At 40.3% G+C, this 13,450-nt stretch overlaps 1 protein-coding gene across 1 annotated transcript in view; it reads right to left on the reverse strand.

The window, feature by feature from the left end:
- Positions 1-218: 218 nt before the first annotated feature.
- Positions 219-13,450, reverse strand: part of EXT2 (exostosin glycosyltransferase 2) — a 62,993-nt gene continuing 49,761 nt past the window's right edge. The window contains exons 12-15 of the mRNA XM_033928573.1: positions 9,602-9,745; positions 7,775-7,903; positions 5,750-5,832; positions 219-1,879 (exon numbers count right to left, since the gene is read on the reverse strand). Coding sequence (XP_033784464.1) covers positions 1,741-1,879; positions 5,750-5,832; positions 7,775-7,903; positions 9,602-9,745 — 495 coding nt within the window. The 3' untranslated portion in view covers positions 219-1,740. The remainder of the gene's footprint in view (positions 1,880-5,749; positions 5,833-7,774; positions 7,904-9,601; positions 9,746-13,450) is intronic.

Here is a 13,450-nt window from a genome sequence, read left to right on the forward strand (position 1 = left end):
CAAAGACCAGGGGACACTCGAAGTTACAGGGAGATCCTTTTAAAACCACTATTTTTTTCACTCAGAGAATAGTTAAGCACTGGAACACATTGCCAGAGGTTGTGGCAAAATCGGTTAATGTAAGCTAGTTTTAAGAAAGGCGTGGACAACTTCCTGGAAGAAAAGTCCATAGTCTGTTCTTGAGACAGACATGCTTGCCCTGGATTGAGAAACCACTGCTTGCCCTGGATCAGTAGCGTGGAATGTTGCTATTTGGGTTCTTGCCAGGTGCTGGTGACCTAGATTGGCCCCTGTGAAGACGGGCTACTGGTCCGACTTAGTAAGGCTATTTATGTTCTTATCTACTGGGTATGTCCAAGTGATGTAGACAGGACATTGGCTTTGATTCAGCACAGGACCTATGTCCCTATCCCTCAGTATCCACGAGACAGGCCTTCCTCAGCCATTTCAGACAGGTGACCAGGGCAATATCAAGGGGATAAAAAGCTTCATGGTTTCTTTTTGATTAAGATCAAATATGTATGATTTGAGTCACTAAGTTTAGGGGCCTTATGACTATGATTTGAGACCTTGCACAATGTGTGAGCAATCCGGCTTCGGCAGTGGTTATGATTCAGTATCCTGACGCCCAACCACAACGGAGACACACCCGTGACTAAAGCAGGAGGATCCAAGTTCCTGTGAAAATCAGGACTCTGACCCTCTCGAGATTCACTGCTCTTACAATTGACCGCTGGAGTCACTGTTTCAGCAGTACCCGATTTTAACTGCCCGCATGGACTTAAGCTGCACAAAATGCCCCTCCTTGAGTGAAGAATCCCATTGGGCAGTGCAGCGCTTGGCTCAAGGATCAATTATTAGGAACAGTGGGCAACTTGAATTAAAAAATAAATTAAAAACTTTGCTTTTAAATACATAGTATTAGACCTTTGCTACAAATAAACAGCACCCATTGGCTGCTAGTTGATCCAGTATTATTAAAAACAACAATGTTTAGCTCCATATAGGAGCTATGGAAAAACATGAAATTTGATGATTTTTTTTAAATAATTTTGTTGCCAGAGAATATTTAACTTTTAAAACAAAAATGCATAACAGTGGAATGGAAGGGAGACTTTTATACTGCCTTTTGGTGGCTTTGTCATTTCAAAGCGGTGGGCACTGGAAGATTACGTGACTTGCCCAGGGTCACAAGGAACAGCACTGGGATTTGATTTCACAGCCTCTGGGTGCGGAGGCAGCAGCTCTACAAGGGAGCCAAAGCCCTTCCCCACCTACCAAAATACAGGTCTGTTACAAGTATTCAGAATCTAGATGCATCGCAAAGATCCTCCTCCGCAAAATAAAATATATCACCTGGAAGGCAAAACTGAACAAAACAAACCTTTACGTAGGAGCTAATAGATGGTCCCCCTAAGCGTCTCTGCAAGATACAACGTTATGTTGCATTACTTCAGGTTTTATGTTACGCGATGAGACCTTTTTGGAGTATGTTTGCTCGTGTGTTTGAAGTTTTTGCAGTAGGATCTTTAGAAGGTATCCCTGCTAGGTTTGCCAGCAGTGCTGAAATTTCAGCGAGAACAAAACAATACGGGTATGATATTCCAGTTACAAAGCATCCAAATGCTGTGGATTTAGCGTGCCCAAACTGACACACTCCTTACGGGCCACCCTCTCAACTCATAGTGCATTTGTTGTTGGGATAACATGTTTGCAGGTGAGCTGCTTGGGCTCTCATAATCACAAGCTGCCAATGTTTGGGAAACTCTTCAGCTTCTCTGGGAAGTCATCTTTGTAGAGGACGGGGTCTGCCCGGTGCTCCACGACCTTTAGAGGCATGGTTCCAAAGACAGAAGCAAATTTGTTGATACATTCAGACCTGATGAAGAAAGGAAAAATCAGTTAGTAAAAGTAAACTTCTTACTAAAACATGGGTACCATTTCCAAACAATACAAAATACAGCCCTAAGACTTATCTATTCGTTGAGAAAATTCGACCACATCACAAAGGCATACCACGACTCCTACTGGCTACCTATACAAGCCAGAGTACACTTCAAATTCCATTGCCTACTATTCAAAGCTATAAACGGAAACAGCCCTACCTATTGGAACAATTGACTAACTCATTCCACCTCAAACAGACATAAAAGAACCCACACAATATTCGCACACCCACCAACCAACAATTTAAAACGAATAAAAATGTATGACAACCTACTGGCCACCAGAGCAGCGAAACTGGACCGACCATCCTTTTTAAAAAATAATTCCTAGCATCCTGTTTGCTTTTTTGGCCACCGCCGCACATTGGACAGAAGGTTTCATGTACTGTCTACGATGATACCCAGATCCTTTTCTTGGACGCTAATTCCCAAGGTGGACCCTAGCATCCGGTAACAGTGAATCAGGTTATTCTTCCCAATGTGCATCACTTTGCATTTGTCCATATTAAATTTCATCTGCCATTTGGACGGCCAGTCTTCCAATCTCCTAGGGTCCGTCTACAATTTTTCACAATCTGCATGCGTTTTAACAACTTTGAACAGTTTAGTGCAGGGGTGTCCAATGTCGGTCCTCGAGGGCCGCAATCCAGTCGGGTTTTCAGGATTTCCCCAATGAATATGCATGAGATCTATTAGCATACAATGAAAGCAGTGCATGCAAATAGACCTCATGTATATTCATTGGGGAAATCCTGAAAACCCGACTGGACTGCGGCCCTCAAGGACCGACATTGGACACCCCTGGTTTAGTGTCATCTGCAAATTTAATCACTCGTCATTCCAATTTCCAGATCATTTATAAATAAGTTAAATAGCACCAGTCCCAGTACAGACCCCTGCGGCATTCCACTGTTTCCTCTCCTCTATTGAGAAAAATTACTATTTAACCCTACCCTCTGTTTTTATCCAATAACCAATTCCTAATCCACAACTGAACTTTGCCACCTATCCCATGACACTTTAATTTTCTCAGGAGCCTCTTGTGAAGAACTTTATCAAAAGCTTTCTGAAAATCTAGATACATTATATCAACTGGCTCACATTTATTCACACCTTCAAAGAAGTCAAGCAAATTGGTGAGGCAAGATCTCCCTCAGCTGAACCTATGCTGACACCGTCTCATTAAATCATGTTTGTCTACATGTTCCACAATTTTATTTTTTATAATTGTTTCTACCATTTTGCCCGGCACTGAAGTGAGGCTTAATGGTCTGTAATTTCCTGGATCTCCCCTGGAGCTCTTTTTATAAATCGGCATAACATTGGCCACCTTCCAATCTTCAAAGCCCAGGCTGTGCTTCTTTAGCTTCCAGCTGGCTTAGGGCTCTCTTTTACCAGAGGGCAATTGCCCTAACTGCACTGCCCTAACACTATTCCTGTCATGGGTAACTGCAGTATTCTGTTAGCATGATTTTTCTGTGTAGCATTCTGTAGTAATTTGACTTATTCAGTTCAGTGGTCAATCATGTTTGTAGTGCAATTAACGCTTTGGTGTAGTTGTATGAATCAGCAGCTCTCGGAGGCAGCTGATTCATACACTGCTTTCTATTGATACTTGCTGGTTAGAAGTGCATCATTCCATTTCAAACAAGCAAATTCCGCTGCCTTTGATCAAGCAACAGGTTAGGTTCCTAATGGCATTGAAAGAGGATAAAAGAAAACCATCTCAATACTTTGTGACAAGGGCAGAATCTTCTTCTTCAATTTTAGAAAATATTTGATCTTTCTCAAAGAACAAAACCAATGGTGCCAAAGTGGAGGGAAGATGAGCTGAAATCTCCACTGAATCAAAGTGAAGGATGAGGGCGTACTGCCAGTAGGACATGTGCATATGGGAAAGGTCACAGCAGGACCTGTGAGTATTTTCTCCTTCCCTCCCCCTCCAGAATTCCGCTCATTCTTAAAGCGAAGTGCACTACTGTAAACCTGAAGAAATCAGCCTCTGCCTTCAGCCTTTCCAAGCTCACCTCAATGCAATTAGAAAAATGCCCGTAAAACACACAAGAAAAACTGACAACTAAAATGGTCAAGTCATCAACTGGTGGTTAACAATCTTGGTTACAGCATGATTTCAAATAACTTCTGTTCTTCTGTTCTTCAACTCCTGTTTAATGCAGATCGAAGGTAACGTTGCCTGAATATTGAGATGCAATGAGTGGCAGGTGATTACATCAGTTTAATTAGGCTTGGAGCTGCCAAAAAAAGCTTACCTTGAGCACATCCACACATACCACAGAACCACATAACTTGGGAATAGTGACAGAAAAACAACTAATTATTGGTACTGGTATACTGTACTTATAACAGCGCTGCTCCTTGTGACCCTGGGCAAGTCACTTAATCCTCCAGAGCCCCAGGTACGTTAGATAGATTGTGAGCCCACCGGGACAGATAAGGAAAATGCTTGAGTACCTGATTGTAAAACCGCTTAGATAACCTTGATAGGCGGTATATAAAAAAAAAAAAATCCTAATAATAATAATAACAGCAGGCTGAGAATCAGTGAAGACAGGGTTAAAATGCTGCTGATTCTCTTTGCACCTTGCCTTGGGGACTCGCTAATGTGTTAAATAGTTCATATATGTTAATGTGGTTTAACACATATTATTTAATACAAACCTTATTATTCTCAGTGGGGCCTAATTGCTGAGGAAGCACATAGCTTATTTTAAGGAATGTGGTTAAATGAGGCCCTTTCATTTTAAGCCTTTTGGGGACCTTTTACGCGCCGTCAGTTTATGTTCTCTGTCATCGCTCCCCAAACCTGGAACTCTTTCCCCAGCCATCTAAGGGAAGAAGCTAACGTCGATAAATTTAAAAGTAAATTGAAAACTTTTCTCTTCAACGATGCATTCTTAAATTAATCATTACATGACCTTCAAAAAAAAAAAAAAAAGATTTTAGAAAACATTTTTTTTTTTTCTCTTATCCATCACCCTACCCTCCCTTATGTACTCTCCCTTCATGTCTTTCTATACTTTTATTATAATGTAAACTCTCCCCATAAATTCCCTATGTTTCCAGTATTGTTGCATTTGTCTTAAGTCAAGATTGTTTTATTTATTGTAGTAATATTTTTAACAAATTAATTTTATTAATATGTACATCGCTTTGAATTCAGATAAAGCGATTAATCAAATCTTTTATTAAACTTGAAACCTAAATGGAATGCACCTTGAGCTACCAATGTAAAGTTGTCCCCATTCCAATCCCCAAAACAGACCTTCAAAAATGTAATGGGTGATTTTCCCTCAAAAAAATATGCCAGGTAGTTAGAACGCCAACAGAGAAGATCTGCTCCCATCAAACTCTAAAAATAGTTCAATGAAAGATTGGGACACGAGAAAAAGAGTAACTATATGGTTTCCCAAAAGACCCCTGAGGCAGGCGAAGAGCCGAAACACTGACTGGAATAAAGAAACATATGTCCCAGCTCTTCAAGCATCTACATTCTTTACTGGGTGATATTTGGTTTGTTGTTTACTTTGCATTCCCTTTCATTGCGTGTTGTATCCAACACAACACAATAACCCTTAATCCCACACACGCAAGTCCACTAACTCAATATTCAAAACACTTATAATATAATTAAGAGTCTATTTTTCAGGCACAAAACAGAGTGGAGGGATAAGCAGACAAATGGATATAGAGAAAAATATATTCCATCCATGCTGCCACTGGATTGGGTACAGTTCTCTAATCTTTACAGCCAAGATGAGCACTTGGACAGAAGTTCCACTCACCTCTCTACCATGTGTGTCTGATCCAATGATAGCCCGTCAATGGCCGTGCACTCTGGACACTTGAACTTCTTCCGGGGAGTGACCTATTAAGGTAACAAACATTGCTGAATAAGTGGAGGAGGGAGCTGGCATTAGCTCAGTGTTTAATAAGTCACACAGGGCCTCTGAGCGTGCCTGCGCTGTAAGCCGAGAATCCCTCCTCTCTTCTCAATGTATACAGCTCCATCTGGCTGGCTCTGCTGCAAATTCACTGGGGCCTAATAAAAGCGGCTGAGAGGACTTTTCCCTTGCCTTCTGAAACTGGAAAGAAGCAGTGATGACAGGCTCCTTAATTCCTGTTTAATGACTGTTTTCGCACTGCCAAGGTCCCTGTATAAACACCATTTGTTCTTGTGGCCATTGGGGTGATGAAATATAGCTTCCCATGCTTTACCATTAACCTTTATCCAACAAATAGGCTCTTTGCTCTCCCCTCTTCATAGCTGACTGGCGGCGGGTTTGTTGGACATTCCGAGATGGGCCAAATATGCCAGCCTGATTATTTTTCATATCACTCACGTACTGGGCACAGCGATTTAATAAGGCCTGCTCTTTTCTCTCCTTATTAGGGCTCAGGTAACCGATGATAGACAGGAGAGGGGTTCTCAACAACTGAATTTAGGCTAGTGATATCTAAAGCTTAGTGCTACAGAGGGAATGCAAAATGAATTCCTGGTGGATGAAGGTTCAAAGCAAGAAATGCGTGCATATTCATGCAGTAATGCTAGGATTCAAAAAGTTAATGAAAAAATAATCTTTCAATTAACATTCTCAAGAGTCAATTTGTAATTGGCATTCTTGGAGTCAGCTGTTTTCTATTTCTGAGTTTGAGGTGGCTGTACAATCAAAAGACATTCTCATGCCTTCTCAGGGGCTGTGTGGTTCAATTATTTTGATAGCATACAGGTGCACCAGCTTTAAAATGAATTTATATTAAGCTAAAATTATCTATCAAGGCTCCATAATTTCAGTGTGGACGCTGACGCACCTCAAACATGTTTTTCTCTTTTTAAATCATTTATACATACTACATTTGGTCTATACATTTGCTTCTATTATGCATGCAGGAAATCAGTTTTGCCATGAAAATAAATGATAGAATTGCAATATCAGACCCACATCACATCCAAGCATAATGGTTCACCTCACAAAGCATGTTAATGTCCTGTTAAGATTGTACTCTTGGACACATTTTGATGGGAGAATCACAAAGCAAATTTATAATTTCTTGTTCACCCTTACCACAAACTAGTTCAAAAGCGTATTACAATATAAGATCAGAACAAAAATCATATACTATATCATACAATAAAACAAAATGACAAACTTACAAATCTGAATAAATGATGGCAGACAAAAACCCACATGGTCCATCTCATCTGCCCAACAAGGCAGCCAGAGCCCTACCCACCACTCTGTATGGGCCCCAGTCACCCAAGCTTAACCCTTTATTTGACATCGGTCCTCAGAAGCAACATGTGCCTTCTATAGCTCTTATGGGAGATCTGAATCTCCAAATTCCTGTTAATTGGCGCGGGGGCTCTCGTTAAACATCAAGTTACATAAAGCAGCCGTTTCATCATCTGCCAATTAAAGGGTTAAACACCAGTTCTCAAGTCTCCACCAGGCCAAATATATATTCAGCCAAACATGATGGTTATAAGTATTGCCGACACCCTCACTCACAGCAAATGGCAGTAAAAGTCATCTTTAAGACTGGAGTTGCCGAAGCTTCATTTGCAGGACACAGACTATAGAAGTCTGTCAGGCGCTGGCTTCGGCCTCCCCAGCGCTGAAGCTGCCAAATCTTTTTTCAGTCTTTTGCCATTTGCAGGACAATGTTTGAGCCTGGGTGCATTATTTTGGTACCACAGTGTCAAAATTAATACCCCCCTCCCTCCCCCCCCCACCACTACCAATAGATATAGAATAGGGGTGGGGGGAAAGCCAACAGCCTGTTTCAACATATTTAATGAAAGATCTCACCTTAATGGGTGCTTTTCCAGTAACATTTGCCACCAAGAAATTCATAGCAATGTCCTCACAGTTCATATGGGCATCCACCCAGTTCTTGATATCTCCAGGCATTTTGTAAGTGTACAGATAATTAAAATACTACAGAAAGATGAAAGCATAGATGGGGTACAATTAAATGGGAGTCATTTGCTTGATAAGAGCATCACCTGACAGTTAAAAACTGAATCTAAAAAGTAACACCAGAGTAGCAAAAACAAATAAAGAAGTTGACAGCTCTTGTGTCAAACAGAACAGGCTTTCTGCATCCCATCAGCTACCCAGAAATGTCCATGTGGTTTATAGCCCTCTGGAAAATTAAGAACTTCACTTTCTCCTACAGTACTACAGCTCTATCCATCCTAGTTCCTGAAAATCTGGTCAGCCTGTTGCACTAGATCAGGAGTGTGCAACTCCGGTCCTCGAGGGTCGGCATCCAGTCAGGATTTCCCCAATGAATATGCATGAGATCTATTTGCATGCCCTGCATATTCATTGGAGAAATCCTGAAAACCCGACTGGATTCCGGCCGTCGAGGACCGGAGTCGCCCACCCCTAAACTACATCATAACTTCCTAACGGTATTTTCAATTGCACTGCCTTGAGAAGTACAGAAATCACGCATGACCGCGTCAAATAAATAGCGCCCAAAGCCATGTATAGATTTTGGCCTCTGTAATTCACATTTTGTCGTGGTGACCAAATGCACCAGCAGGTACATGTAAATCTGAAGATATACTCGAAAGCTGAACACTTACCTCAATCATTTTTAAACTGAAAGATTACTGAAAAAGAAGTACAAAATGAATACCTGAAGTTTTTATGTGAATGTCAAATCTCTCTCTAGTATATCCCCACATGATACCGAAACCTTATCGCACTTTATATAGAGCTATATGTTAACTGCTCAACATATAGCGGCTACACGTATAAGAGATTTTTTTTTGTATGGACCTTCAGATTGCATCCAGGCATTTCATACTACTGGCTGCTAGAGTCTTTGTCCGTCCAATCTTTTATTGAATAGCTATTAGCTTTGCTGTTTTTTGTTTTTCCCCTATTATTTTAACCTTTGTTCTTATGTGATCCTTAAAATTAATGTAGCTACTTAGCTTAGAGTAGATTCTCAAATTTCATCTACACCACCTCTCCAGACATGCATGTTTCAAAAGAAACTTTCTTCAGGGTCAAGGGGAACAACTGAGGGAGCTGTAAGTTTCAATAAAAGATTGGACTGACGAAGACTCTAGCATCCAGTAGTATGGATAATAATAATTTATTTTTCTATACCGCCTAACCAGCAGTTCATAGCGGTTTACACAATAGGTACTCAGCATACAATATAATAATAACATCATACATAATAAAATTCTAAGTGACTAATACAAGCATTAAAACTAATGAATAAAAAAACACACAATATAAACTAAAATAAGTATAGATAAAAAGATTAAAGTACATTATAACTACATGATAATATGAAAATCAGTCATATTGTTTAAATAAGTGGGTTTTAAGATCTTTTTGAAACTGATTGTAAGTAAGAAAGGGAGAAACGAGAAGATTCAAACATGAATTCATTAATCCTGCTTGGAATGCGAAGGACCTATCCAAAAATTTTTGTAACGGCCAGTAGTAGGAAATGCCTGGATGCGTTCTGAAGGTCCATATAAAAAAATCTCTTATATGTGTAGCCGCTGTATATTGAGCGGTTAACATATAGCTCTAAGTGCGATAAGATTTCGGTATCAATAATTAGTACTTTTCATGTGTGATTTACTTTGCTCAGCAATCAATTACCTTATGATAAAAAGCTGCTCCAGTAAGCACCATGGAAACTTCGTTTGTCCATTCAGACTCGTATTTCCACTTGCCCATCTCGTGGTCCCATAAATGCAGTCGCCCTGGATAACCCACCAGTCTGTCAGGGAATTCACGCCACACCTGCATGACAACATTAAAACGCAGTTCTAGAAACGTCCGAAGAGTCTCCATCATGTTAACTCATAGTGACAAGAAGCTTCTATATTGCATATACCATGTTTTAATAATATTTACTACACCGCCTATGCATTAAATAAGTGGCTTGCAAAATCACATAAAACAAAAACAAATGGAAATAAAAAGTTACAAACATGAAAGAGACAAAAAAAAAACAACAACAAAAACACTCATGAAATAAAATTACAGTCTTATTGCACTGCAGCTCAACCCTCCCACTCCCAACCTTGAGATATTCCACGTTATTCAGAAGAGAAAGCTTTCTTAGACAGAAATTACTTGAAACTTTACGGATGACATCTTCAATTGTAAATAATGTGACAAGTCATTGCAAAGCATTGGGGCCACAACAGAAAAGCATATAACCCAAAAAGAACAAAATCATTAGTTTGACCAGATCTAAGAACACGGATTGAAGTGTAAGGAATTACATAGAATAAAGAAACGATGGTTCTCCAGTACGAGAAATCTTATTAAGTGCTTGTGTCTCAATAGGGGAGTCACAAGGGCAGACTATGAACACTATCTGGCTTCTAAAGCTATACCTTATGTCCTACATAGAACTTTAAGATTGTTAGCTGACCATAGGAAAAGCTATCCCAAGTCCAGGAAAAGCTCGATAGGAGTCAACTAGGAATGTTCACAATAAATAAACAAACTAGAGAATGTGATTTTTCTGAATGGCTCTTATGTTTATTGAAAGTTATAGAATAAACTCCCCAACTCTGTTCATGCAGAATAGACCCTAGGCGTTCCATACCTGCTCTGGACAGCTCCCTAATAAACAGTTTATAGCTAGAATCAAACCAAGGACACCAACCTGGAGATACAGCAATAACTCTCCAGCTTAGGATTACCAAAAGGCTCCAGAAAAAGGGTGACGGATTAACACATCCGGATTTAACTTCCATTGCTGTCAATCCGTCCTCTTTTTTCCAGAGCCATATGATAACCCTACTCCAGCTGAGCCAACAATGCACTCCTTTCCATTTTGATGATGACCGATTCCTTCCTCTTTGCACTCCGTGTCATCATAAGCATCCCCTGCGGTGCCGACTGACTGATCTACTGAATCGAAACAAACTATTTCCTTGACAGCATGCATCTACATCAAACCTATTACAAACAGCATTAATTAGCATGGGCTCAAAACTGTCCATGGCTGCAGAGGAGCCAAATGGTTGTTTTTAATTTGAATAAGCAAGGCAACATGTAGACATCAAGATATATGTTTCTCCTTTGTACTGCAGGACAGAAGTACAGAAACATGAGGATAAACTTGCTCTGCTGGTAATCGCCTTTCCCCTCTCTCTTCTATGCATATGCAGAAGTCTCCACTTCCTAGTGCTTTGCACCATAGTCACGGCCTTGGATCCATTTAAGAATATCCTGAATGCATCATTTCTGAGGCTTTTTAATAGGAGCTCTAGGAAGACTTGTTGCTTAACTGTATCCTGGCAGCTGGATACAATCAAGATGTCCTCTTTGTCACTTCATACATAACTCCGTAACTGACAACATGATCAAAAAATAAGCAAACGAGAACAGACTGGACTGGGCCATCACTTGGAAAACTCAAATTGGTTAACATACTACTAGTTACATTAAATAAAGGTTGATTTACTGGAGGGGTCAAAGTTGCCAACTACCATAACTTTTAGTAGAAAACGATGGTTAAATATGCGACATTAGTTACTGACGTTAGTGAGAACTTTGCAGCATTTTTTCTTGCTACTAGATTTTGTCCTTTCTGCTCAGGCTGGTCTTACAAAGTCTCCAGTTTTCTCTGCATCCTGCATATCATGCAGCAAGGCCTGTCCAGATGGAAAGCTGGCTCACTTGAGTTTATCACTGGAAGTTTTCCTAGGAGGGAGTAAAACCATTTAATAAATGAAAAGGCCTCTGCTACCTAATGAACTGTAGGTGCTCCAAGTTGCCAAATGTTGATAATCTTAATGCAGCTCTGGAAAGCCTAGAATACTACTACTACTACTGTATTTACTGATTCACTATAACAAAAAGGTATCTATTTTAACTAGCCACTACACAATTAAGCACTGGCCTTTAACAGAGGAGAGGAGTCAAACTCCCCAAAATTATAAACATGAGAACCCTCTCATGCTATTCAACTTCTTGTTACATCTATGGCCATCATGAACTCAGACTTCCTTGTATGCTCTTGCACAGTTAATTACAAGTTAAGAAAGGATCCACGAATGCAAGTAAGGCATCTTGTCCATCCTGTAACAGCATTGAAGCATTCATTCAGTTATTAGCTGCTTGCTCATATCTAGGTACATGAAAAGAGGCAAGAGTTTTTCCTTCAAAGCCAATGCTTCTGCAAACTAACTCCGAAGTCCTCAGCTATTCCAAAACACAGAAATGCAAGAATATTGCTGGGAGCTTTTCTTTAGGGAAGAAGAAGAAATGAAAGTTGCTATTATATGTTACAGAGACTAGACGGAGAGCCTTAAAAAAGAAAGGTTAACGAGATAGCAGCACTCACCCAGCAGGCTTGGAAAAGTATTTGCATAACAAAAAGATGATCATGGAAAAACCCCTAGTTCTAGCTTCACACATGATGGAGAGCTTGGGGCAATCCCATTTCTGGTCTTTCCTCAGACTTTGCTGCCTGACTCAAGCAAAAGACATTATGGTATTTCCTTTAAATAACATGTAAGAATAAATAAGCCTTTCACCCCACTCAAGGTCATCAATATGGTGAGCAAAATGAGTGTCATGAGATTGGGACAGGATAGGAAGGAGGAGAAAAGCAAGGTAAGTCATACACTGCCTGGCTCCCTTCTGTATACTCCGCTACTCCTGAATGTGTAAATGTACTCCCCAAGTTGATAAAGGCCTAGACTGCTATAACTTGTGGCCACCCTTCAAGAGCCATGCAACAAACCAGCTTACAAATACCAATTTGTATCATATACCCCAGCAATGGTCCTGACCACTTCAGTCCCCACGTAATGGATAGCAAAGGCTTGGAGAAAACTTGAATCACGTCCGTAGGTACTTGCATTCTCTTATTCCTTCTACCAGGGAGGGCAATTCTCAAAGGCATTTCTACAGGTACAACAGAGACCAGGACTATGGTTCTATGATATACTTTGGACTATTATCACTTCTCATATGCCAACTATGTAGATTATCTTCATAGCCCTTGACGGTACAGTATTGAACCATATCCATAACTAGGGATAACTACTTTCCAAAGCTAAGAAAGAGGTAATGTAATGTAATGTAATGTAATTTATTTCTTATATACCGCTACATCCGTTAGGTTCTAAGCGGTTTACAGAAAATATACATTAAGATTAGAAATAAGAGGTATGTGGCAGGGAGCAACAAGGTCTTGTATCGTGCTCTAAGGACTGAAAAGCAGATGTGATGTCTATAAATCCCCTTGGTGTAACTCTATATGCTGCTACTGCTCCCCTAGGGACTCCATGGATGCCTTCCTCGTAAAATACACAAACAGATAAATAAAGTTTCACAGACTGAACTATTCAAACATCTGGTGGCCAGCGCAAGCATGTGAAACAAAAGAGGGCACACCAAGTAAAAGAAAGTTAGTCTACAGCAGTGGTCTCAAACTCGCGACCCGGGGGCCACATGCGGCCCACCAGGTACTATTTTGAG

Source organism: Geotrypetes seraphini, chromosome 19 (genome assembly GCF_902459505.1).
Source record: "Geotrypetes seraphini chromosome 19, aGeoSer1.1, whole genome shotgun sequence".
In the NCBI taxonomy this organism is placed as follows: Eukaryota; Metazoa; Chordata; class Amphibia; order Gymnophiona; family Dermophiidae; genus Geotrypetes; species Geotrypetes seraphini.